This window comes from Varanus komodoensis, unplaced genomic scaffold (assembly GCF_004798865.1).
Source record: "Varanus komodoensis strain SLA01 unplaced genomic scaffold, ASM479886v1 scaffold55, whole genome shotgun sequence".
Taxonomy (NCBI): Eukaryota; Metazoa; Chordata; class Lepidosauria; order Squamata; family Varanidae; genus Varanus; species Varanus komodoensis.
In genome coordinates this window covers 3,538,589-3,561,904 of record NW_025336157.1, presented here as the reverse complement: position 1 = coordinate 3,561,904, position 23,316 = coordinate 3,538,589, and the positions used below count along the sequence as shown (strand labels likewise).

The 23,316-nt window shown below is 52.4% G+C and overlaps 2 protein-coding genes and 1 long non-coding RNA gene across 5 annotated transcripts; 1 reads left to right on the top strand and 2 right to left on the bottom strand.

Moving 5' to 3' along the window:
* Positions 1 to 383: 383 nt before the first annotated feature.
* Positions 384 to 4,068, bottom strand: LOC123032496 (apolipoprotein A-II-like). The gene is made up of 3 exons (XM_044448392.1): positions 3,919 to 4,068; positions 2,404 to 2,485; positions 384 to 526 (listed from the first exon to the last, which is right to left on the bottom strand). The coding sequence occupies exons 1-3, from the start codon at positions 4,051 to 4,053 to the stop codon at positions 384 to 386; spliced, it is 360 nt and encodes a 119-aa protein (XP_044304327.1). The 5' UTR covers positions 4,054 to 4,068.
* A 3,490-nt stretch (positions 4,069 to 7,558) lies between these two features.
* LOC123032684 lies at positions 7,559 to 9,487 on the bottom strand. Its single transcript, XR_006416517.1, has 3 exons — positions 9,421 to 9,487; positions 8,102 to 8,183; positions 7,559 to 7,617 (listed from the first exon to the last, which is right to left on the bottom strand). It is a non-coding gene; the product is annotated as an uncharacterized LOC123032684 (long non-coding RNA).
* Positions 9,488 to 15,289: 5,802 nt separating this feature from the next.
* TOMM40L (translocase of outer mitochondrial membrane 40 like) lies at positions 15,290 to 22,563 on the top strand. Of its 3 annotated transcripts, XM_044448800.1 has the most exons (10): positions 15,937 to 15,955; positions 16,530 to 16,597; positions 16,930 to 17,082; positions 17,245 to 17,337; positions 17,681 to 17,782; positions 18,647 to 18,752; positions 19,409 to 19,531; positions 20,433 to 20,509; positions 20,618 to 20,720; positions 21,912 to 22,563. In XM_044448800.1, the coding sequence occupies exons 4-10, from the start codon at positions 17,263 to 17,265 to the stop codon at positions 22,049 to 22,051; spliced, it is 726 nt and encodes a 241-aa protein (XP_044304735.1). In that variant the 5' UTR covers positions 15,937 to 15,955; positions 16,530 to 16,597; positions 16,930 to 17,082; positions 17,245 to 17,262; the 3' UTR covers positions 22,052 to 22,563. The 3 variants fall into 3 exon arrangements, with proteins under 3 accessions (XP_044304734.1, XP_044304733.1, XP_044304735.1); XM_044448798.1 differs by lacking the exon at positions 16,930 to 17,082 and having other exon boundaries at positions 15,291 to 15,955; XM_044448799.1 differs by lacking the exons at positions 16,530 to 16,597; positions 16,930 to 17,082 and having other exon boundaries at positions 15,290 to 15,955.
* Positions 22,564 to 23,316: the final 753 nt, after the last annotated feature.

Below are 23,316 nucleotides of genomic sequence, written 5' to 3'. Positions count from 1 at the left end.
CCCTGGCCTCCAGGCATGTCGCCTCTCCCCAGTCTGGCCGTGCTCCTTGCTCTCGGGCTGCCTGTGCCGCTGGCCTTTCCTTCCCCCCCACTGCTGCTCCCCAGCAGACTTGGCCCCCTGCGAGAGAGCCCCCTGCCCCAGTGCTGAGGAAGCCCCCCACTTCGCCCCTCTGGCTGCAGCAACACCAGTCAGAAGGAGGGTGTTGGGGAGAGCCTGAACCCTCTCGGGACTCTCCAGAAGCCCCCACTGACACCGACTCCAGCTCTGCGAGGTAGACCCCGCCGTCACGCCATCCTGTAACGAGGCAAACCCATGTCCCCCTTGGGGGGGCAGAGTGTCTGGCGGGGCCCCGGCCCCATCCCTCGGGGAGCAGAGAGCATCGCTTACCGTGCCTGGGCCGTGAGTTCGTTGACGTTACTCTTGGCAAAAAATTCTTTCAGAAGCTGAAGTACGGATTCCCCTAAGCTCTCCGGTGTCAAGGATTCAGACGGGGTTGGCTCTTCCACCTGCTGTTTCATAACAGCCCCTGCAAAGATACGGGAGACTCGCAAGCTGTGGCCTTCCGGCAGCAAAGGAGCCGTTTTAATCTGCTTTCGGGAATCACCTGCAGTCTTCCAGGTGGTTTGCCATTAAAGCCCCGGGAGCAAACCATTCCCTGTTGGCTATGCCGGCGGCAGCGGATGGCGTTTTGTGCCCAGATATTTGAGGAATCCAAAGCTGGCACCAGAAGGACAACCTTCCTGAAATCCTCCTGCCCCTGCATTAAGAATTTTGTTCGGGGCCCCCCCGGGTGCTCCTGACATCTGAGGTCAGGTGGGTGGCAACTGGCGAGAAGGGCCTTCTTGGCTGTGGCACCACAATTGTGAAACAGGGACGCTTTTCTTGCCAGTCGGAGAACGTTCCTTTTCTCCCACTGGGCCGTTTTAGAAAGGCTTCTGATATAACCTTGCTGTCGAACCTCTGGACCGATCTTGGTTTCCTTGGGAGTCCCTTTGGGGTTCTGAAAGGCTCTTCTAAGGCTGAGTTACTGACAGAATTTTAACCTTGCTTCATTGCCAACCCGGGATTTGTCTGGCGGACCATCAAACAAACCATGGCTTGTCTCCTCAATTCCTGGCTAGTTTGTTTCCTGCTTCTTTCACCTGCTTCCTCTTGGTATCCCAAATGACATGGACAGGGGGTTTTCTTTCTTTCCTTCCTTCCTTCCTTCCTTCCTTCCTTCCTTCCTTCCCCCATTCTCCCACGTGGCTTCTCTAGCTGGGCAAAACAACCCACAGCTCTGGGTTCCTATGTGACAACAACCCAGGGTTTAAGCAACCCAGTAAAAAAACTCTTCCTGGGTTCTTTGTGGTCGGGAAATCCTGGGCTGGGTTTGGATGATAGATGAGAGTTTCCTGGGGCTCAGTGGGGGTCCCCACTCTTCAGCCCTCCCTCCTGCTGCCTGTACCTCATGGGAGCACTGAGGGGGCGGTAAAGACAGCTTTTCGGATGAGGCACGAAGTCATGGTGGGTTCCTAAACCCAGGGACAAGCCACGGTTTCCTGGGTAGCTTTGTATGTCCCCCTGGGGGCACAGCAAGGGGAATCCAGGGGGATTTCTAGGTTCCTGGCTGTCTCCAGCCGCCAAAATCCACCATCCATACCCTGGGAAATTACGAATAGTGAAACCGAGCTGCGGGCAGGCTGCACGCCGAGTTGAAATTCAGTTTGTCCATTGCGAAAACTCACCCCTGTGTTTCCTCTGAAACAAAAGCTGCTCTAGTTAGTGGGTTTAGCATGGGCAGGATTCCCTCCATAAGGGGCATTTCGGGAAGGGGGTTGGAAGGCTGAGCAACCTTGGCCTCCGTTAATTGCCAGTGTCAAAGGCCAGAGTGGTGACGCCAGGCGCATTGATTTTTCTGCAAAAATGATTAGCCATGTTTATGGAACAGGAACCGATTGATCCGTACGTTTACTTTCGGGGTCACTGTCCAGGCCTGGGGGGAATGAACCTCTCCATGGCCAATTTTTCCTCTGGTTCCCAGCTGATCCCGGGACCTGCGAAAGCTGCTCAAAACACAAGTAGCGCTCCACATTATTCCCATTTTTAAAGGAATTATTATCCACTGTGTAGCAGGTGCTTTCTCAAGTTAGATCTGCTAAGTAGCCCAACACACACACACACACACACACACACACACAGAGAGAGAGAGAGAGAGAGAGAGAGAGAGAGAGAGAGAGAGAGAGAGATCCCATTCAGAACGGGTTTTTGCAAGTCTCTGTGCTTGACCTGTCAACTTTTACCCAAGGCTCCAGGTCTTAGCACAGAATCTTCTCGAGAGATTCCCCCGCTAAATTCAGCGGCACTCATTTCCCTAGTACGTGTGTTTAGGATCCTGCATCTTAGTGACAGCCTTCAAAGTACCTTCGAGGAAGCAAACGCTGACCAACAAAACGGCCAGGATAAGCACCTTCATCATTGCAGGGTCTGAGCGCTCGTTCAGCTTCTGGAGAAAAGACAGAACAGAGCAGGGGCTTAAACCAGGAGGAAAGAAAGCAGACTTCCCGTCTTTCAGGACACTGCACAGTGGTCTCAGATCGGAGCAGGAGCGATGTGGAAGATTGGCAGGGTGTTCTTTTTCCCCCTCCACCCCCCCGCCCCGATTCTCTTTTTCTGGGGCGGGGGGGTGGCTGTGCAACCCGTCCTTTGGACTTCGATCACGCAATGGCTCTTCAAACACAGGGGAACATGATGCAACATTTGTGAAGAAGAAGACAGGACAAGATTTCCTGCCGAATTTCCGCACAAATTTCGGATGCCGACTCACTGGTCTGCAATGGGCCGTTTCAAAGGATGAAAAGCAGGAGGGATTTTGTTCCCAGCCCTGTCCGTCCTCCCCGCACGGTCCCGCCGGTGTGTTCCCGGCCAGTCCGTGAGAAGAACACCTTGATCTTGCCCAGCAGCCCATGGGGGGCAGCGCTGAGGTTGGCATTGCCCAGGGGTCGAGAGTCTCTTAAGGACCAATTTACTCCTTGGACTTCTAAAAAAATATTTACTGCTGACTGCTTCCCCCCCCCCCACCTGTTAGTCAATCTAACATGTTGGAGGTTAATGTCCAGCGATAAGATTAGGACAAAGCAGTGTCCTTCACGACAGTGTCCGTCCCTCTGCAGCTCTGCCCTCTGTAATTCACCATGAGGACTAGAAACTGTGCTAACGCTTCCTTTTTGGATGTACAAACATGTTTTTGCTCCTGAAAATCCCTAAGACAGGGAGTTAAACCAAGCTGAGCATTATCACTGGAAGTAAGATGTGTGTCGATCGTTTTCATGAGGTGGTGGGAGGCTGAAAACGGGGTGGTGGCGGAAGGGTTGAGAAGGGAATGGGAGATTCTGAACGGGGCAGGGGGTGCCATGTAGTAACGATTTGCTGTCAGTTCCATGTATATTAAAATAGAAATACTAATATTAATCAGCAACAGCATCGTCAGGGATCAATGCTCTCTTTCCAAACAAAGACAGCACTTTCCTTTCGTCTTTCCTACTTCGGCTTTTGCTAAGGCTTCGCCACTTCCCTGGTCAGCCTTGGCAACGGGCCGAAATCCAACTGGTGCAGTATGCCAGTCGCAGCACCACGTACATTGCACGCTGGTCTTTGTCTCAGCTCAGGAGGTACTCGAGTCTCAGCTCTCGGATGGGCAAATAAGACAAAGGGAAAGGGTGCCCCCCCCCCCAACAGGGCTCAATTCCACCCACACTTCGGGGGTTTCCGGAGCGGAGGGCGACATTTCTGGACAGATGCAAATCCGCTTCTACAAACTCAACCCCGCAACGCAGCGGTGGGGGAAGCTATACCAGTTGCATTTCTGCTGCAAGAGCATTTCTGTCCAGCTAAAAGAGAGGCAAACTGTTGCCTTCAGAAAGAAAGGTCGCTCCTTACCTGAGGAATCCGTTCGATGGAGCCGGACTGGGTGATGAAATGTGTCCCAGGCGGAGCCGAAGGCTCTTTTATACCCTCTTCAGTGCCTGGTCCTTTGATTGGCGCTTTGGGCTCCGCATCCGTCACTTTCCGCATCGCATTCGCCCTCCAGATTGTATAATCGTTAATGGAGACAATTCCTAAGTAAACAGCTCCGGCAAAAGGGTCAAACTTCTCTTCCAAGAACTGATAACGCAGAGCACCCAGCTGGCCTTGGACACCGCTGGAACTCTGACTGGGGCCAGACCACGCGGGAACCCGGGCTGAGCGCGGGTTGCCGGACTGCGGCTGTCGTCTGAACCCAGCCACAGTGACAAACCGCGATTCACAGCCCGCAGTCCGTCACCCAGTCCTCTCCTTGGGCTTTTTCTGCCCGTGTGATATTGCGTGCTTTGTTGCGTTAGGCAAATAACATTCTTTCTCCTCATTTCTGAAAACGTTTCCTAAACGGGTAGCACATGGATAGAGGCCCTTGTATTTTGCCTTTAGAAGCATTTCGTATCTTCTCTGACAAACAGAGCTTGCCCCAGGATGATGTACTGAGCATCTGGGCTGCAGAAGCAAACTCCATTTCATGATGATTAATTTCAGTTCTCTCCTGCCCAATCGTCAAAACACTCTGTTGTCTCCCCAGAATCACACAATAGACTAAAACAGCGGAAGCAAGTTTTAAAAAAGAAATTCCAAATACTCCGGGGACCGAAGTAGCAACCCATCCTGGGCTTTCTATTTTGCTTTAACATGTTAGGAAAAGAGAAGCAGTAGTAAAATAAGAATTACTCTTTTGGGGTGGGAGGGGAAGAAAATGGAAGTTGCGTGTTATGTAATCGACTTAACCCACCTGGCCATCAGAGGAGACCCCCGATTTATAATGCTGCCAACTCCAGCCTCCAAAATAAGCTCTCTGAACCCTGGGCATGCATTTATTCACTGTAAACTAACTTGCAGCATGATGGAGTAATGAATTTGTGGAAATGGAACATGGGGTGCTTTGTTTTGGGATGGTGCGGAGGAAACCCGTTGTGGAAAACACGCCAGAATTGGACCTCCGTTCCCTGCTTTCGTTGGTGTCTTTGCCACGGCCGAATCTACGAAGCTTTGTTCTGTCTGCTTTGCTTCTCCCCATATCGGGCCGGCACCAAGGGTCGACATGATCGGGTCCTTGCTGGGGGTCCCCTCTCTGGCAGGGGCCACTGCAAAGAAGACCCTGGAATAGCACCTTCTCTGTTGTAACCTGTGGGTGGCCCAGGGGGAGGCCAAGCGAAGGGCACGGCCTGGCAGGAAGCCGGTGGCCACCACGACACGGTTGTGGTGACCGCGGTGGGGAGAGGGTGGATTCCCACACGGGGGTCCAGGGAGCGTGTCTTGCCCAAGGCCCTCTCAAGCCTGCAGTGCACCCACCTTGAGGTACCCTAGTGGGTAAGTTGGAAAGGGCTGGGAGAGGCCTCAGAGGTGGAGACGAGGCGGACGGGCCAAGCTGCTTGCTTTTGCGGTCGGGAGACGGCACAAGGGGTGTTTCCACCCCAAGGGCTGCATCCGACTCCAGAGATGCTCCCCAGGGGATGTGCCTCAGTGGAGGACGGAGAGGGGGGCAAGTGCTGAAGGCAGCGAGGGCCGGCCCCAAAACACCAGCCTCTTCCGGCACAAGGCTTGGAACTCAGGCTTTGGAGAGTTGTTTCCGCCTTCGAGAATGGAGGAAATCACACAGGAACTTGGACGTTGTCCCAGGGCGGGCAGCCAGGAAATGGGATGGGGGCAGATGGGGGAATCTCATCTTTGCTTCTCCCCAAATCAAACCACACCGAGAGAGGCGGATGCATGGCCCGGCTTTGCCTTTATTGAAACTGGAAAGAGCATCAGGAGGTGCGTGGAACAAGAAGGGACTGACACTTTCCTTCAGTTTGTTTCCTGCGGAGGCACCTCAGATGCCTGGGGCGCAGCCCTGTCCTGCACGGCGCTGACAACATACGCTAGGAAAGAAAAACTTTTGGAAAGCGTATCCTTCGCTGTTTTAGCAAGGTCTTTCACCCCCTGTTCCAACTCTTCAACCTGTTTCCTGCCATGAAAAAAGACACAGACCGTTTGCTCGTCAGAACAGAAAAAGAAGCCGTTCAGCAGACCCCAAGCAAACATTCTTTTCACAGTGGTGGCTACTCTAAGGTAGACTGCGTCTGAACAGAGAGGCTTGGGTCCCAACTCTCAACATAACAAAGTCCAGAGGGATCAAACCCAATGTCCCTCCTAGCTCTGTGACCAGTTTCCACCCGCAGTCCACCACGGGCAGGAGATGAAAGCTCTTGTCACCTGCCTGCTTGTTTAAGCCCAGAAACCGAGACTTACTTAAAAGAATATTGCCAGGGAATGTGGAGAGGTGTCTTTAAAATTAAGTAAATCAATAACATCCCATTCTGCATTTGGAAAAATAGCCAGTCCCCAGTATGATCCCAGTCCAGGCGTCTTGGGCTACACCCTCCATCATTCTGAGCCAAGCTGGCTGGGGTGATAGGGTTTGTAGTCCAAACCATCTGGGGGATGCTGGGTGCTGGAATTCTGAGGCGTGGTTAGAGTCGCTGTCGAGGAACTGCCGTTGATGAGTTGGGGGCAAAAGGGTTACCAAGGTGGGGTAATGAATTTCTCCTAGGCCCTCAGTAACACACCGTGCGTTTCCTGCGTCTCCTCCCATCCCTTCCTCCATATAGTGGGGAAAGGGCCACTGGAAAAGTCCTGCCCAGTTTTGTTAGCCCATGGGGAAGCTGGCCTTTGGAAAGGCCGTCTTGGGCACCACCACAAAATGGCTGCCATGGAAGCGCGGCAAAGGGCCAGTCCTGCCCCAGCCCCTGGGGATGCGGCAGCGGGGAGGCGTCAGGCCCCCAACGCAGGAAACGACACCTCTGAGCCTGCCTTTTCCAGCCCCAGGAGAGCCCCACGTTATAGCAAACCCAGTAATAAACACGGGCGATTTCCCCTTTGGGGTGAGGAATAAGGCGCTTTGGCTTCAGTGCCACATGGTCCCTTTTTGGGGAAGGCGCTTTGAACCGGGCACAAGATTCCAAGTGTCGACGCACCAGAGATTTGCATTTGGCAGGCCTGTTCTCGATTCCTTTCCGATTAAGCCCAGCCTGGCCGTTGCCTTTCCCACAGCGGCCGCTTCCCAAGTGCAGCACAAGTTTCTCTGATCTGCACAGCCCCTTCCTGGGCACCAGCAGATCAGGTGGACGCGAGAAAGACGGACCATCCCCATGGAGGGGGAGAAAGGAGACAGACCCACAATGCTCCGGGGATTCGCGGTGAACCCCCCAACCAGGCTGGCCCCTTGGCAGGGGCCCAATCCTGCTGACCCCGGCACCCTTCCTGGGTCTCCGCAAAGCGGATGGGTCAAACCACATCCATTTGGGCATTTTGGAGATGTGTTTCCTTGTGTGGTCACGGCAGGTACGAAAGCAGCCCGGAAGTCACCTTGCCATGATTCAAAAGGCTTCCCTTACTTGATTTCAATTGCAATCCTGGTGTTGTTATCATATTCCATAAATATCTCAAGCAGCTCATGCACGATCTCCTGAACCAGCTTTCCTGTTTCATCGTCCCCGCCTCCTCTCTGTTGCTGGCTGTGTGCTTCTACCTGTGTTTTGGCTTCTCCTTCATCCCGCTTCACAACAGCACCTGGAAGGGGGTAGGGAAACATGAGCCATTTGCAATATTTGGACGATCCTGCCCTAAATTCTCCGGCAAGTTTATGATTTGAAACAGGGAGGAGAGACACCCACCGACGAGGCCTTTTCTGCTGTGACACCCCATTGCAAACCGAGAAATTTCCCTTATTTTTTTTCCTGGCCCAGCAAAGAGAGTTTAATTCTGCAGACCCTTCTGTGTGCGTTGTACTAATGGAACAGTCTAGAAATGCCTAAATATATACAATCAATAAAGAAAATGTTCCAGGCCTTCTCAATGCTCGCATTGGCTGTTTTAAATATAAGAAAGGTGTTGGACCTCAGGCCATTTTTAAAGGAATTATTGTGCCATCTTGTGGCAGGGAGTTCCACAAGTATGGGTGTCTGGGGAGGCAGTATGACCAACTGATCCAAATTTTGCCACAGGCTCCCAGTTCTGTCTGGCGGCAGAAATAAGGGGCCAGCACTTGAAGTACCTTTCAAACAGCAGACTGCAACCAACAAAATCGCCAGGACAAACACCTTCATTTTGACACGATCTGGGTGTTCTTACAGCTTCTGGAGAAAAAAGAGAATGAAGCAAGGAGGGAAACAGCAGACCATTCTTTGTCATATAGCAAGATTCTTCTGCTGCGTTACTGCCTGCAAGTTACCATGAGGACTAGAAACTCTGTGATCCCTTTCTGTTTGATTGACAGAAAACACCGACTCTTGAGTGCCCGGGACAGAGAGGGCTGGAGAATGCAGGCAATGAATGTCTCTCAGCCCAAGGGCCCGATTCCTTTGCAGAGAAGTTGGGGGGTGCCAAACGCAAAAGGGGCAGACCCCAAATACCAGCGTATTGTAGGGAGGTGGTCAGCCTTTTAGATCATGGAGGAACACACAAGGATTGGGGTCAGGAAAAAGGGGAGCGGACTCCAGGGGAAGGACCAAGGGCCACATCAGGCCTGCGGTTATCCCCCCACCCCAGTTTTATTCGCTGAAATCTGACATCTGATGCTGTCCTTTTATTTTATTATATTACCATCCTGGATCTTAGTGCAGGACGGTATAGAAAAGCTTCAAATAAATGTAAGAATAACAGAAAATGAGGGACAAGAAAGGGTTTCTCTCTCCAGCCCAACACAACACGGGGACAATGGGCATTGCAATCCTAGCTGTGTCTACTCGGAGGGGAGCCCCAAAAGTTCAGCAGGGCTCACTCCTCGGAAACTCTGAAACGGGTGACATTACGGGTGCCCTCTTCTGCGCGGTTAGGCACCGAGATAAGCCCTACAGCTCCCAGCATTCCCCAGGCGCCACAGGGAACGCTGGGAATCCTGGGGCTTTCTCCCGGCTAACTGGGCATAGGTTTCTGCCACTGGTTTCCTTCGGGCACAGGCATGACGCCGCCTGCACACAAGGCAGGGGCCGTCGGCAGAGCCTCGCGAGGCGCCCTTTCCGCAGCCCGGCACTCGACTTGCACTTTGGCATCCGTGGCCCTTTGCCACGGATCACACACCTGGCACGCAAAGTCAGACGAGACAAAATGTCCCCAAACATTTCCACAGAGGGGCTTCTCCGGCAGGCGGGTTCTGGATGCAGGGCGGAGGCGGTATTTCGAGACAGACGTGAGCCCCATCACAATCCCAAACTCACCTCTTTAATGCAGCAACGGGGAGACTGCACCAGTCGGATTTCTGCCCGCCCCATGAAAAGCTGAAAGGGGTTTTCGCAGGGGGAACTGCCAAATGGGACAAGGCCATGCTTTCCCATTTTCCTTCTGAATTAAAATAATAATTTGTTTCCTTCTTACCTGTGGAGTAGTCACAATAGAACTATAGTAAGGGCAGAGAGTAAAGGATTTATATCCTACACTGGAAGTCCAGCCTCTTTTAGCTGATCTGAACTTTGTTCTGATTAACATTTATGTCCCACTTTACATTTGCCAACTCTCCCCGGAGCTGTGTACTTTTTGTATAGTTAATCACAAAAACAACTTCTGCGTAAACAGGTTTGGGGTCACAATGTGCACAGCTCAGGGATGAGGTGTAATAGGGACAGGAGGGGCATGGCAGGGCAATTCGACGTGGCCCAAAGGAATCCTGCACTCCGTGGGGAAGCCTCCTCTCAAAACGACACAAAAGGCATTGTGGGAGATGTAGGAAAAGGCAGGGAAGGGCATTTTGTGTGTGGGGGGGTCTGAACTGGAATCGGGTCAGGGTGCCCCCATTTTTTGGGCTTTGGGGAGAGAGGATTTGGGGTGATTTGGGGTGTGGGACTTCTTTTGGAGAACCATTTCTGGCTGCGTGCAAAAGCTGGGAAATAGTGCTTGGCTGTGGCACATGGATACCAAAGGCTGTGACACATGGATAGAGAGACACTTTTCTGTCATTCCTCCCCTGGCAGAACCAGGGAATTCTGAAGCTGGTCCTTGGCAATCCAGCGGCCCCCTCCCTTCGAGGAAACCACCTCCGAGCATCTCAGTCACGGAACTCCTTGCCCACAAGCGGGCTCCAACTGAAATGGTTAAAAAATGTATTTTGAATTATATTTATTTATATCAACACTATGGCAGCGGTTACAAACCTATGGCAAAAGGCTGGTTAAAACGGTCCAGTGTTTTAAAAGCTTGGAAAAATGACACGCTCTTTTCCTAGCCCTCCAAAAAAGCATACGGAGAGCCCCTCTGCTTTCTAAGTGGGGTGTCACGGCCAAAACAGCTTTCTTACTAGTCCACCCGTCCCCAGATGTTAGGTGCATGCAGTGCATGGCCAAGAAAAACAACTTAATTTTAACTTTTTTAAAGTTTGTCCTTTGGCTCTTTAAGGAAAGCTTTAAACACCCAACCGGCCCCGATAAGCGGATGAATTTTTCCTTCCTATCCATAGATCTCCATGGTTGGAAACATCCAGGTACATAAGTGTTTCTGCTGTAATTCCCAGACTGGAACCACGCAAAAACCAGTGTCTAACCAAGCCTTCATCCTATGAGGAAGACCCTCGGCCATTTAATTAGCTGGCTCTGCAGAAATGGGAAGGGGATGTCATTTCGCCTGTCAGCGTCATCAGCTACCCCAGCCGGGCAACCGAGCTGATGCAAAAAACCCCAGAGCAGACACTAGGGGTTTTTCAAGTTGGCCACCCCAGCCCTGGAGATGCAACGGCTGCCTTTCAACGTCCCCAGAGGTCCACAGGGTTTATTAGCGAGCGAGGTGAAGGACACCGACCGCTTTGTCCTAATCTTATCGCTGGACATTAACCTCCAACATGTTAGATTGACTAACAGGTGGTGGTGGGGGGAGCAGTCAGCAGTAAATATTTTTTAGACGTCCAAAGAGTAAATTGGTCCTCAAGAGACTCTCGACCCCTGGGCACTGGGTCCAATATGCCCCCGGCCTCTCAGAGGAACATATCTCTCTATATGGATTAATATTTATTTCTGAGGAATATATTCAGGGGTTGGGCCTGGTCCCCTTCTTGGCCCCTTCCAGTCCTGCTATTCCACAATTCTATAGGAAGCAGTGGGCAGGGCCTTTTCGGTGGCAGCTCCCCCGTTGTGGCCGGCTCTCCACAGTGAGGTCCAGCCACTGCGAGGTTCAGTCTTTCCTCTTCTCCCAGGCATCCAGTGGGGCATTTCCAGGTTCATTTCTTTCAAGTTTGCTTGCTAATTAGTGCCGGTCTAGTTGTCGATCTTTCAGAAGGGTTCAAGATATTTTAAATGTTTAACGGGCTGCTGGCAGGAGGTGGGGAAAGTTTGGCCAAAGGGTGGGACAGAAATGAAACGAATGACAGAAATGAAACGAATGTAAGGCCTTCACTGCTCCCCCTTCTTAGCGGTCAGTGCCAGGAGCAAGAGAAGACGCTGCCACCTGCCGGAAGATGGGATCCCCGTGAGACGCTTTCTAACATCTCGTCTTCCACAAATGTTGGAGCACGGCTGCCAGCGACCCCGGGCAGGGGTGCCAGGAGGTGCACTGGGGAACCTGGCCCAAGACCCAGTGCACAGTCTAACCCCGCAAGCTGCACCGTTGCGTCCGGATGCCAAGCACCGCGGGCCGAGGTTTGGCGTAACAAGAAAGGGCTCCGCGCGGAGCGTTGCCGGCCCCAGAAGCTCCTCCTCCGAAGTCTGGATGGAACTGGTTCAAGTCATGGCTGAGCTCAAAGGCGGCGGGCCTGATCCGCACAAACGCTTGCAACAGGCTAATGGCCCAGTGAAACACGGAACGGGCGACCCGGTCCAACACAGGCCTGCAGGAGGGACAGTGGCAGCTGCACACACAGAACCCCAGTGCAGCCCCCCATGGGCTGCTGGGCAAGATCAAGGTGTTCTTCTCACGGACTGGCCAGGAACACACCGGCGGGACCGTGCGGGGAGGACGGACAGGGCCGGGAACAAAATCCCTCCTGCTTTTCATTTTTATTATTATTATTATTATTATTATTATTATTATTATTATTATTATTATTATAACATTTCTATGCCTTTGAAACGGCCCATTGCAGACCAGTGAGTCGGCATCCGAAATTTGTGCGGAAATTTGGCAGGAAATTTATTATCTATTAAAAAAAAATCTTGTCCTGTCTTCTTCACAAATGTCACACCATGTTCCCCTGTGTTTGAAGAGCCATTGCGTGATTGAAGTTCAAGGATGCGTTGCATAGCCAACCCGTCCCAGAAAAACACCGAATCAGAGGGGGGAGGGGGGAAAAGAACACCCTGCCCATCTTCCACATCACTCCTGCTCCGATCTGGAAATCCACATTCTGGGAGGAGGGAAAAATTACCGGTTCCAGCAAAGAAATATCGAAGCAGAATGGGGTTCCTCCTTAAACAGAGGCTTCAGGAGTAGTGTTTTAATATGGAATTTAAACCTTTTTATTTAAACAGTATTTTAAACTTTAACAGTTTTTAAGTTTAGTCGCTCTGTTTGTTTTATTGTTTTGCTCTGTTTTATTATTGGAATTCTAGTTTTAATTGTCCTTTTAAATATTGTAAGCCATCCTGAGATCTTGTATAATAGGACGGCATACAAAAGCTTTTAATAAACAAATAAATTAGACGAGTCAGTCCCCCAAAATGGCAGGTCATGAGTGGAGCCGGCTGGAGCCAGAGGTCAGACTAGATGGCCCAGGAGACCCCTTCCGACTTGCTCTGTTTCTGTGTTTCTATGTTTCTAAAAACAAAACTCCTTGTCTGGATTAAACATTGGTTTCAATTTAGCAATTCTGTTTCCTGCATCTGAAGAAGCAAACAATGTCTGTGAAAGGGCATATTCAAATAAATTTATTTATTCAAATAAAGTTCTTAGACTTTAAGATGCTTTGAGGTTCTTTATTAACGGGACCCAAGCTTTATGGCAGAATTTTATGCATATTCAGGCAGAAAATAGCCCTGCAGCTCTCAGTTTGCCCCAGCCATCTGTTCTGGGAGTTGTAAGGCGTTTTTTCCTGTGTAAATATATATAGGATTGCATCATTGTTTCAGTCCCAGTCTTTGAATGTTTACTCAGAAGTCAGTCCCATTGCATTAAATGGAGTTTATTCCCTATCAAGGATCATGAGAATCACAGATTAGTAGAGCTGGAAGGGGCCAGAAGGCCATCGGGGCCAACTCCCTGCTGTTGTGGGACATTAACTACACAGTCCCAGTTAGATGACTCCCAGGACTCTGTGGAACCCATTCATTCCCAGGGTTGCCCTAAATTGGAGATGACTTATTGGTACCAATGAATTCTGCAGGGTCATGGACTGATGGAATGCACCTTACCAAGGAGCCATACACAGAGAAGACTTACAGAGGCAACATATTTAGGATGGGATGGTCAATGGGAAACATCTTTCTTTCACAAATTGAATAGGCTGGACACAGCTTGTCCACACAGGAATGTCTCTTGTGCTCCCACGGTCCCCTGCCTCCAAAATCTGGCTGCAATGGTGTCACCATTTAATACTGTGCAGTCCGATCCAACACTTTTAGATGAAGCCAAGCCTCAGGTTTGCAGTCTTATTCTCACTTACCTGCTTAGGGTAAACCCCAACCCATACATGTTCACTGGAAAAGTCACCACGCTGCGCGCAAGGAAACTTACTCCCAAGCAAACCTACAGAAGATTGCATGCTTCTTTGGGAGGGAGCTCCTATTGAGGCTGTGGGCTTAGCTCTTTTCCAGATTGTCTAGGCTGGCATGTACTTTTGAGCTGAGCGCATTGATTGCTTTAGCTTTCAAATCAGTATTTCCCCCCTGTCCCTTTCAAAGGATTTTATCAGTCTGGGATTTAGTGAAGAGGCTGGTTTGTGAATCGCATTTCAGACACCTTTGGGGACATGGACTGTCCCTCTCAGTTAAGGAGACACTCCTGTACTCTTGGACTCACTTTTCCAGGGTGTTTTTGGCACTGCTGGGAAGCCACAACACTCTCCTTGGTCTTGCCATCGATCCCTGCGGAGAAGTGGCAAAACCTAAGAACAACACTGGAATTGCACAAATGTGAATTCCTGTGGGCGTCTGGCTGCCCCCCGTAGGGCTTCCTAGCCCCAAGGAAGCCTCCCAAGCAAGACAGGAATGCAACAACACTCCCCCAGCCGTGTTCCCCAGTAACTGTCTACACAAGCACACTGCCTCTGCTGGTAGTGTACAACCATCAGGACTAGCAGCCTGGAATAGCTTTCGCCTCCATGAATGGGCTCACCGCGCCTTTGAAGCCGTCCAAATTGCCTCCCTGCATCTTGCAGAAGTGAATCACAGTTTAACTGCACCAGGTGAACTTCAGAAATCCCGTGTGCTTTTAATTAATGCTATCGTGGGCGAAACAAAATTTGATTCCAAATTTGCGATCATGGTTTACCTTGGGCATAATTAGACATTAGAAAGGGTCCAGAGGAGGGCAACAAAGATGGCCCAGGGTTTGGAGACACTGCCCTGTGAGGAGAAACTGAGGGAACTGAGCATGTTCAGCCTTGAGAGGAAAAGACTGAGGGAGGACATGAGATCCCTCTAGAAGTCCCTCAAAGACTGTCACAAAGGGGAAGGTCAGGATCTCTTCTTGCTGATGCCAGAGCAGAATAACCAACTCAAGTTGCAACAACTGAGGTTCAGGCTGGGCATCAGGAAGAGCTTCCTCACTGCCAGAGCAACACGGCAGTGGGACCAGCTGCCTGGAGAGGTGGGGGGCGCTCCCACACTGGAGGCATCCTAGATGGCCGAGTGGGATGCTGCGAATTGGTGTCCAGCAACAGCAGGGGGTTGGACTTGATGGCCTTCATGGTCCCTTCCAACCCTACTATTCTATGATACTATGAATGCCGGGCATGTTTAGTTGGCGAAGAAGCCCTAGACCTCCCAGCACCGTTGGCTGGGAGTTCCAGGGTTCATCTGAGCATGTGCAAAGCATGGGGAGCAGCCCTGCAACCTGCTCCCTTCAGGGCGGGACGGACAGGCACGCGGGTTTCAAGTGCGGCCAGGCGAATTCGCAGCTTGGGTCACGTTGCGACGCTTTGGAACGTTGAGAGGCGGGGGCAACATTTTGGCCCAATCACAGGGAGAGAAAAAGCGACCGCGTGACGTGGCTTCGGAATGCGGAAGTGTGCGCAACATGGCTATCCAATCAGGAGCCTGGCTGACTTCCGCTCCGACGCCTGGCTGGGACAGGGGACCGTCGGGAGGGGCTCTGCCCGCTTTAAAGATGGCCCCCGGAGGAACAGACCGGGTGGTGGGCAGGAAACACTCTTCCTAAAAAGAGGGCGGGGGAGGGGCAAAATGGCTGCCCCCATCAAGATCACCGAGTGGGGGGTTATTGGGGTCTGGGCTTGCAGCTAACGCGCCTTCTCCCGCCCCCGCTGCGCCTTACCTGCCTTGCCAGGACATTGTCGGGTGCTTGGTGCCGGGGGGGGGGTCTGCCTTCTGGAGCCGCCTTTCTATGCACGCCCCAGATCTTGCCTTCACCCCGCCTGGCACATCCAGGATGCTCCATTGACGGTCTCCTCGCTCGGCTCTCCCGGAGCGCGCAAAACCGCCCCGCTTGGCTGGGGGATCATGTCCAGACAGGGCTGCCCGCTGCACCCCCGTGGCCTCCACCTGCTGATCCTAAGCTGCTGCTTTGTGTGACCGGGATCCCACTGCGCCTTCACCCCCTCCGAACTTAAAAGAGCGAGAGCCGGGAGAGCGGGCACGGCTGCCCTGAGGGTTTTTCAAAAGCCGCATGGGTCAGCATTTGGGCTGAGCGTGTGGGGGGTTAGAAGGGGCCATGGGGAATGTGGTGTCCCCTGTGCCTGGCCTGCGAAGAGGGCTTCGTCGCGAGGAGCCCATCAGCAACCCGGGCAGCTTTGATGAACTCCACCGAAAGTGCAAAGGTAAGCCTTCCCTCCTTGTCGCTAAAGCACGGAGGAGCCCCAGTACCCCTGCGGGCCAGGTTTAATCAGGTGTAGATGGGGAGGGTGGAGTCCTACAGCTCCCAGGATTCCCCATCTAGCAGGCTGGGGAATTCTGGGAGTTGTAGGACTTCTTTTCCTCCCAGGTATCCATACACAGAACTGTGCCCTGAACCATTAGACTGTATCATGATTGCAATACTTGGAATCAAAGTTCCATTAGCCCAAGATGGATTTGATTAAAAGTTTAATGAAAACCTTAGCAGATTTAATTAAAATCTTTAACGCCTGAAGCACTTCCTCAGCACAGAATTTCACTTGGCTAGGAACTGTGGGATTTTTTTCTGTGTTAGTGTGAGTGCGTGCAAGACTGTGCTCCAGGGTGTGTCATGACGGGGAAACCTGGATTTTGGCAGTTCTTTGGCCTGAACCAGCCTTAATAATGAAGAAAAACCTCACAAACTATATCTGGTAGCTTGCACGCTACTTCTGGCAGTTGTTCCTGAGCGAGGCCAAATCTAAATGTTGCTTCTGCTGGTTTCTTGTTCTGCTTTAGAAGTCTTCCCTCAACAAATGGAAGGAGTCAAGCTAGTCATTAATAAATCCCTCAGCAGCCATTTTCAGGTGGGTATCTTAGCTGAGTAGTTGGACACTTGCTTTGCATGAAGAAGATCATTCCTAGTTCTCAGGTAGCAACTGATGTGGAAAGACCCCTTACCTGACATAGGTGAGGGACCACTGCTGGCCAGGAAAGGCGATTCTGGACCAGGTGGACAGACAGCAGAAGGCAGCCTTCTAAGCTCTGTCTGAGCCACCTTATATCCTGCCTTTCCATCAGTCTTGCTCCAGAGGTGGGCCGGTGTTGCTGACTTGATAGCCTGGCATGTTCCTTGCATGCGTGTTTCAGCATCTTCTGTAGTCCCAGCTCAGCTGGTAAATTTCTAAATTCATTGCAGAGGCATCAGATGTGGGCATGAGGGCTCTCCAGTCTTCAAGGCCTCCATGCCAAATTCGCACGTGGTTCAGCATGGGCAAAACCAAGCCTTGAAGCAGGAGTTGGTGGTTTTGCGAACTCCTTCACCCTGGCAGATCCCAGAGCTCCCAAAACTGTATGTGGGCACCTGCTCTTCCCATCTGTGGGGTCATTGCTGCCATTTCTCAAAAGGGACACAGTGTTTTCTCCTGCCACACCCTGGGGGGGGGGGCGGGCATCTTTTTTCAAGTCTTCTGCTTCAACCACTTGACCCCGCCATGGGCCGGTCTGCTTCCAGGTCACGCACACCATTCACATGAGCACAATTGGCCAGTCAAGCTACCACTTCAACGCAACCTTTGTGGGGGACCAGCAACTGAGCCCTACGGAGGTGAGGAAAGAGTCTTTTTTCTTTAGGACAGGGTGGAAAACGAGAATTAGGGAGGGCGGTAGGACCCTTGACTTTAATTCTCAAGGGAGATGCATGTCATTTTGGGGTCTCTCTTCCCTTGCTGTCTGAACATTCAGCTCAAAGAGGGATCCCAGCCTTAACCATCCAGGACTAACGACCTCCCTAACAAAGACTGGTCATCTTCTTAATACAGATTTTTTTAAAATAAAGGAAAATATGCTGATTCCCCCCCCCCTCATCTGCCCCTCCTACTGGGTGGTGCAAAGGGGCAGCCGGAAAAACCCAAGTGCCTGGTTCTTTCTGTCTGCCTTCCTCCCTGTAGGCCTTCCCGACGCTCATTGGCGATATCAGCAATGCCGGAAGCCTCAATGCTCAGGTGCTTCATTTACTGGCGGAGCGGATACGAACAAAGGCCATATTCCAGGTAATGCTCGCTCTCCCTCCCTCCAGGGCCACCTTGACAGCATTTTGGGCCCCGGGCAAAGCGGTGCGCTGGCGCCCCCATGACAAGCTCAGTGCCGGTGTGTATCAGGAACGATACAAAGCAGAAAAGAACTTAAATTAGCAATGAGTGAAGAGACCGTACGCCTTTGATCAGTATGTATCATATATGATACAAGCTGCATTGAAGGGTTAACATACACAGGTTAGTATGGGGCCCACGGGCAAGTGCCCATCAGGCCCATGGGCTAAGACGGCCCTGTCTCCCTCCCTCCCTCCCTCCCTCCAGATGGTTGCCCTGCGCTGGATTTGAACTGCAGCCCCCATTATCCCCGCTGGGTGGGGATGATAGGAGTTGCAGCCTGACAACTTGTGGCCCCTGAAATTCCCGCCACAGAATCATGCTTCACAGGGCTCTTCCCCACCTGTGCGGTTGGTCAGTCCGTCCATCCGTCTCCCGGTCGTTGGTTGTGGGGTGGTGTGGGAACGAACGAACAAACCTGCCATGGTTCAGCCAGAGCACAAGGAGGAGGCCATTGAACATAGCCCTGGCCTTTGCTGTGGAGATCAAGCCCTGTCTGGGTCGCACCGCTTCAAACTGGAAGTCTTACGATGGGCCTGTTTTTGAACGAATTCCCCGCACCTTGAAAGTTAGGGCATCACTGACCTGGCATGCTAGCTTTCTACATGAAGGGCGTTTTGCTGTTCGTGGAGATGCCGTCGCTTGTGCCTTTTCTTTCCCCCGGGACCCAGGTGCCGGTTTGCCACCGCTCTGACAATTAGGCCTCGGTCCTGTTTCAAAGAGTCCCTTCACTCCTCGCCCCGTTTTGTCTACCTTTTCTTTCAGACGCAGCAGTCCAAATTTGTGACTTGGCAGTTCGATACTGAATACCGGGGGGAGGACTACACGGCCACGCTGACGCTGGGCAACCCTGACCTGATCAGCGAATCGAGTGAGTGAGTGCCAGGCCGGGTTGACACCCCTCTGCAGCTATCGGGGGCGGGGGGTGCAATCTGCCCCCTCCGTTTTCTTTCTCTTGGCTCTGCACTTTGCGTTGGCACTCCTTAGCTGCTTACGTGGCTGTGTGCGTGTGTGTGGGGGGGGGGAAGCAGAGGCGAACCCCAAATCATAAACAGCAACCCAGGTTTATTTCCTGGTGATCATTCCCCCTTCCTGATCGTTAATCTCCTGTAGGAGCTGGGAAATTTGGCCCAGTGACTCGCGTTCTGCTGTTGCTTTGGCATGGGGAAGCGCCTTGCGGGGCCTTCCCCAGTGTCTCGCCCCACAGGAGGGTGAGCAACCTGTAGAACCCAGCATGTGGAAGCCACAGCTCCCATCATCCTTCATCGTGTGCTGGCTAGGGCTGATGAGCGCTGGGGTCCCAACATCTGGAGAGCCCAGGAGGGGATCACTGCTGCTCCAGCCACTGAAAAACCGCCCGTCTCTGCATCGCTTCCCTCTCTACCGGCGGGGAACACGCGTGGTCGTCTCGAGTCCGTGGGTGTGAGCGTGGCGTCCGTTTCTGCCCGCATCTCTTCTTGCAAGGGCGGGGAGAGGCAGGGGCCGCACCCTGTGCCTCAGACCGCGATGGCCTTTCCCTCTTCGCAGTCATCCTGGTGGCGCACTTCCTGCAGAGCGTGACCTCGCGCCTGGTCCTCGGCGGGGAGATGGTCTACCATCGGCGGCCGGGGGAAGAGGGAGCCTTCATCACCCTGGCCGGGAAGTACACAGGTGGGTCCTTTTTGCTGGAGATAATTGGGACTCGGAGGGTAAACATCCTGGCGAGTTGTTTCATCGCATCCCATCCATACTGTGGCACTGGGCGGTTTGCATTATAGCGCCCATCCCTCTTGCCACGAGCCATGCCGTCCAGGGATGATAGGAGTTGTAGTACAAAGGCCTCTGGGCCGAGCATCGTGTTGTCGGCTTCCCTGATCTGTGTCGTTTTCCAAGTGTATCTTCCTGTTACTTCTTTCCCGGCATCGAGCGAGACTAGGAAGAGCCAATTCAAATTTAGGGAGGCCTGTGGGGAAAATGGTTCAGCCCTCTTGGGACTGTACCATTTCAGAATGTGGGGGCCAGGAGGAGTTACACGGATGAGTCCTCCCTTTGACAAAGTGGGTGGCAAGGGTCGCGATGGCTGCCTTCGTCTGTTCCCGGCCCCTTTCGGAAATCAGCAGGGGACTAATTCTCAAAAAATCCTTCCCACACTTGCAGTTATCCATCAGGAGCAGATTTGGGATAGAACCAGTGGAAAATGTGTTCCCAGAACTTCACCACCACAAGTTGCGGTAGTGGCTTGGCTGGTCCGAAGGGAATTCCGTATTAAACCTTGCAAGGACGTGTCTCGTCACTGTGCTTTTCCTTCCCTCTTCATCTTTTCTCCCTCTGTGCGGTGGGAAGAAATCTGCCCCAAACCTCTCCCAGTTTTCTTGGGTCGCAGGTTCCAGATAATCCAGGGACAGTGTGGGAGGGAGACGAAACTGATTGTGGCTAACTGTCTAGCAGGTGCTTCTTTGATCTAAGAAATCACACGGCCTTTCAGGAGATGATGCCCATGGCATATCACAAAGGTGTCTCTGTGCCTCTCCTCCGGCCCCTCTCAGTGCGCTTTTCTCCCCATCTGCCACAGCTCTCAAATGGGTAGCCACGCTCAACCTTGGATACGGCGGTGCTCACGCCAGCTACTATCATCGGGCCAACGACCAGGTAATTTGAACGGGCGTGTTATCTCCTTTCCTCCTCGCTCCTTCTCTGCCCCTAGTTATTTTGGCCCGCTGGCTCCTCTGATTCCACCTCTGCTTTTTTCCCCACCAGATCCAGGTTGGGGTGGAATTTGAGGCCAACACACGGCTGCAAGACACGAATTTTGCCTTCGGCTATCAGCTGACACTGCCGCAGGCCAATGTGGTTTTCAGAGGTGGGTCTGAGTCAGGATGGTTTAGCGCTCAAAGCAGAGTTCAACAACAACGGTTCTCTCTCTTGTTCCTCTTCAACAGATCCTGCCTCTTAGGGCCTGTTTTATACCTGACTTGAAGCCAGGATTTGTTTGGCTCCTGTTTGGAACCATGGTTTGAAGCTGGTTTATGAATCCTGGCTTGTTCTAACCGAGGTTAAACCTGAATCCAGAATCCTGGCTTACCCAACCAGGTTTGCCCAGCCCTCTCGCCAGTCCACAGAGGTGGAAGAGCAGCTAAAAATGACAAACCGCTCTCACTTGTTTTCCCCCACAAATACCACGTTTTTTTTCTTCCTGGCAATTATCCTCCTCCAAATTCCAACCCACATTGGAAAATACCCATTTCACAGAAGGAAACTCAGAGCTGCTTGGGGAAACCCATGGAGGTAAAAAAAACACTCATATTGAAATGGGCTCCTAGCAACACTTTCCTCAGGAGTATGTAACACACACCAAGACTGGGTTCAGACAACACATAAGCCATGGTCCTTTAGAAGCCAGGTTTGTTGTGGTGTCAGAACCCAGCAATATGGTTTGTTGATCATGGACAAGCCACTCTGTCTAGGTTTAGACAACCATGGTTTTTAAAATGACAGGGCTTGTTACCTTGCCTGAATCCAGCCACAGATAATCCCTGCTTACAACACAGCCGCAAAATACGCACCCACAGCGAATAAAATGGAAAAAATTAGGGAGATACTGTTAGATGGAAGAAGATGCAGAGGGAAAGAAAACTGGGAATAGGCCAAATAAGCAAGAACTCTGCTTGTCGGGAAAATTAACTTGGGTTCGGCAGGTAAAACTAATCTGGGACTGTGCAAAGCAGCCAACCTCGAGGGTTCTTTTGTCGGTGATGGTGCGCTCCATTTTGTTCCAAGTGCTTAACTTGCTCCATGGATGTGCCTTCCCACCTACACACACAGTCCAGTGGTCGGAAGATCTTCCGAGACGGGGAATGAGCTTCTGGGACCAGCTCCGAGGCCCCAAGGGACTCTGCATGAGACTGAAAGACCGAGCCCTCCTTCGGAAGAGAAACAACCCGATTGCGGCTCCTTGTTGGTGGGGAAGGAGCTTGTAGGATATTTTTTAAATGTTGTGGGGGACCTTTGCTGCTTCAGCTGCCCGCTTTCTTTCCTTTTTCCTTCCTTGTAGGATTTCTGGATAGTAACTGGTGTGTAGGGGCTGTCCTGGAGAAGAAGCTGCCTCCGCTGCCGGTCACCCTGGCCCTGGGCGCGTTCCTCAACCACTGGAAGCACCGGTTCCACTGTGGCTTCAGCATCATCGTGGGTTGAACCCCCCGGGGCCGGTCTCCCCTCGCAAGAGGGCCGTTGGATTTCACTGGGTGAACCTGGCGTGGGAAGAGGGGCCCATCCGCATATGCGCCGGTGTGTGGTGTTTGGGCGCAGCGGCGCGTTCCTGAACGGGCACATGCATGCGGCGGGGATGACGGAGGTGATTCTGAGATCTGGCGCGGCATTCCTCTGAGAGCACCCACGCTGCCTCCGGCCTCGAAGAGGGCTGGCCGGTTTGTTTTTTTGACACGCAATGCTGCAAGATGGCTCTTTCCTCTCCCGGCCCGGCCCGGCCCGGCGCTCTGTGTGACTCCCGCTGGGTTTGGAGGGCATTCCCGCCGGGACTGGACGCTGTCTCCGAGCTCTGAATTTCGCAGGGTCCACAATGCAGTGGGACACGGTTGCTGTGCCTGCTGGGTCTGTGATGAGGGCAAAAGTTGTAGCTTCTGTGTAATGGCGACTTGGAATCCAATAAAAATCATGCCTGGGGTTTCCCCATCTTGAGAAGGAAAGTCCGTGTCGCTCTTATTTGGGCTGGGTGGGAGCAAAGCTCCGTTCAGAAAAGCACCCCCCCCCCCACCCCCCGGGCTGCTGGATGTGTAGAAACATGGCCTTTCGATGTTCTGGGTCCATCTGTCCATCAGCCCTAGCCAGCACAGTGGGGGAATATGGGAGTTGGAGTGTGAAAGGTCTGGTTGGGCTCCAGCTTTGCCTGAAACAGTCCTGCCCATTCGGACTTCTAGTATTTAGAAAAATGCAGCTTTTTAAAGGCGTACCCCCCACTAATTGGACATCAGATTAAAAAATATTTTAAGTGGATGCTTCTGAAAGCTGCCAGTGGCCGCGTGGAAGCAGAAATGCCTTTTCTTGGTCATGTCAGCAGCAACCGCTGTTTGCCAGGAAATTCTCCCAGTTTTTTGTTTGTTTAAAGAAATACAATACTAGAAGCTTTGGATCTAGTGGTCCCTGAAGTGCAAGAGAAGTTAAAGGGCTGGGCAGGTGTGTTCAGCAAAGCTGAGGCTTCAGGCAGCATCCGACACCCTCAGCTGGCCGGGATCATCTTTGCAGGGGGCTGGCTGGACCGATCGGCGGCTGTAGGATCAGCTCCGTGGGCTCTGAGCAGGCGGAGGAGAAAAACTGTTCCTGCCCCGGGGGAACAAGACGGGTGGACGGGGCCGGTTCCAGGTTCTGGCGGCCTGTGACCAGCCCTCCGTGGGCCCCTCCGGCAGCCCCTCTGCCCTTCCTCTGCCAAGACTCCCACTCCG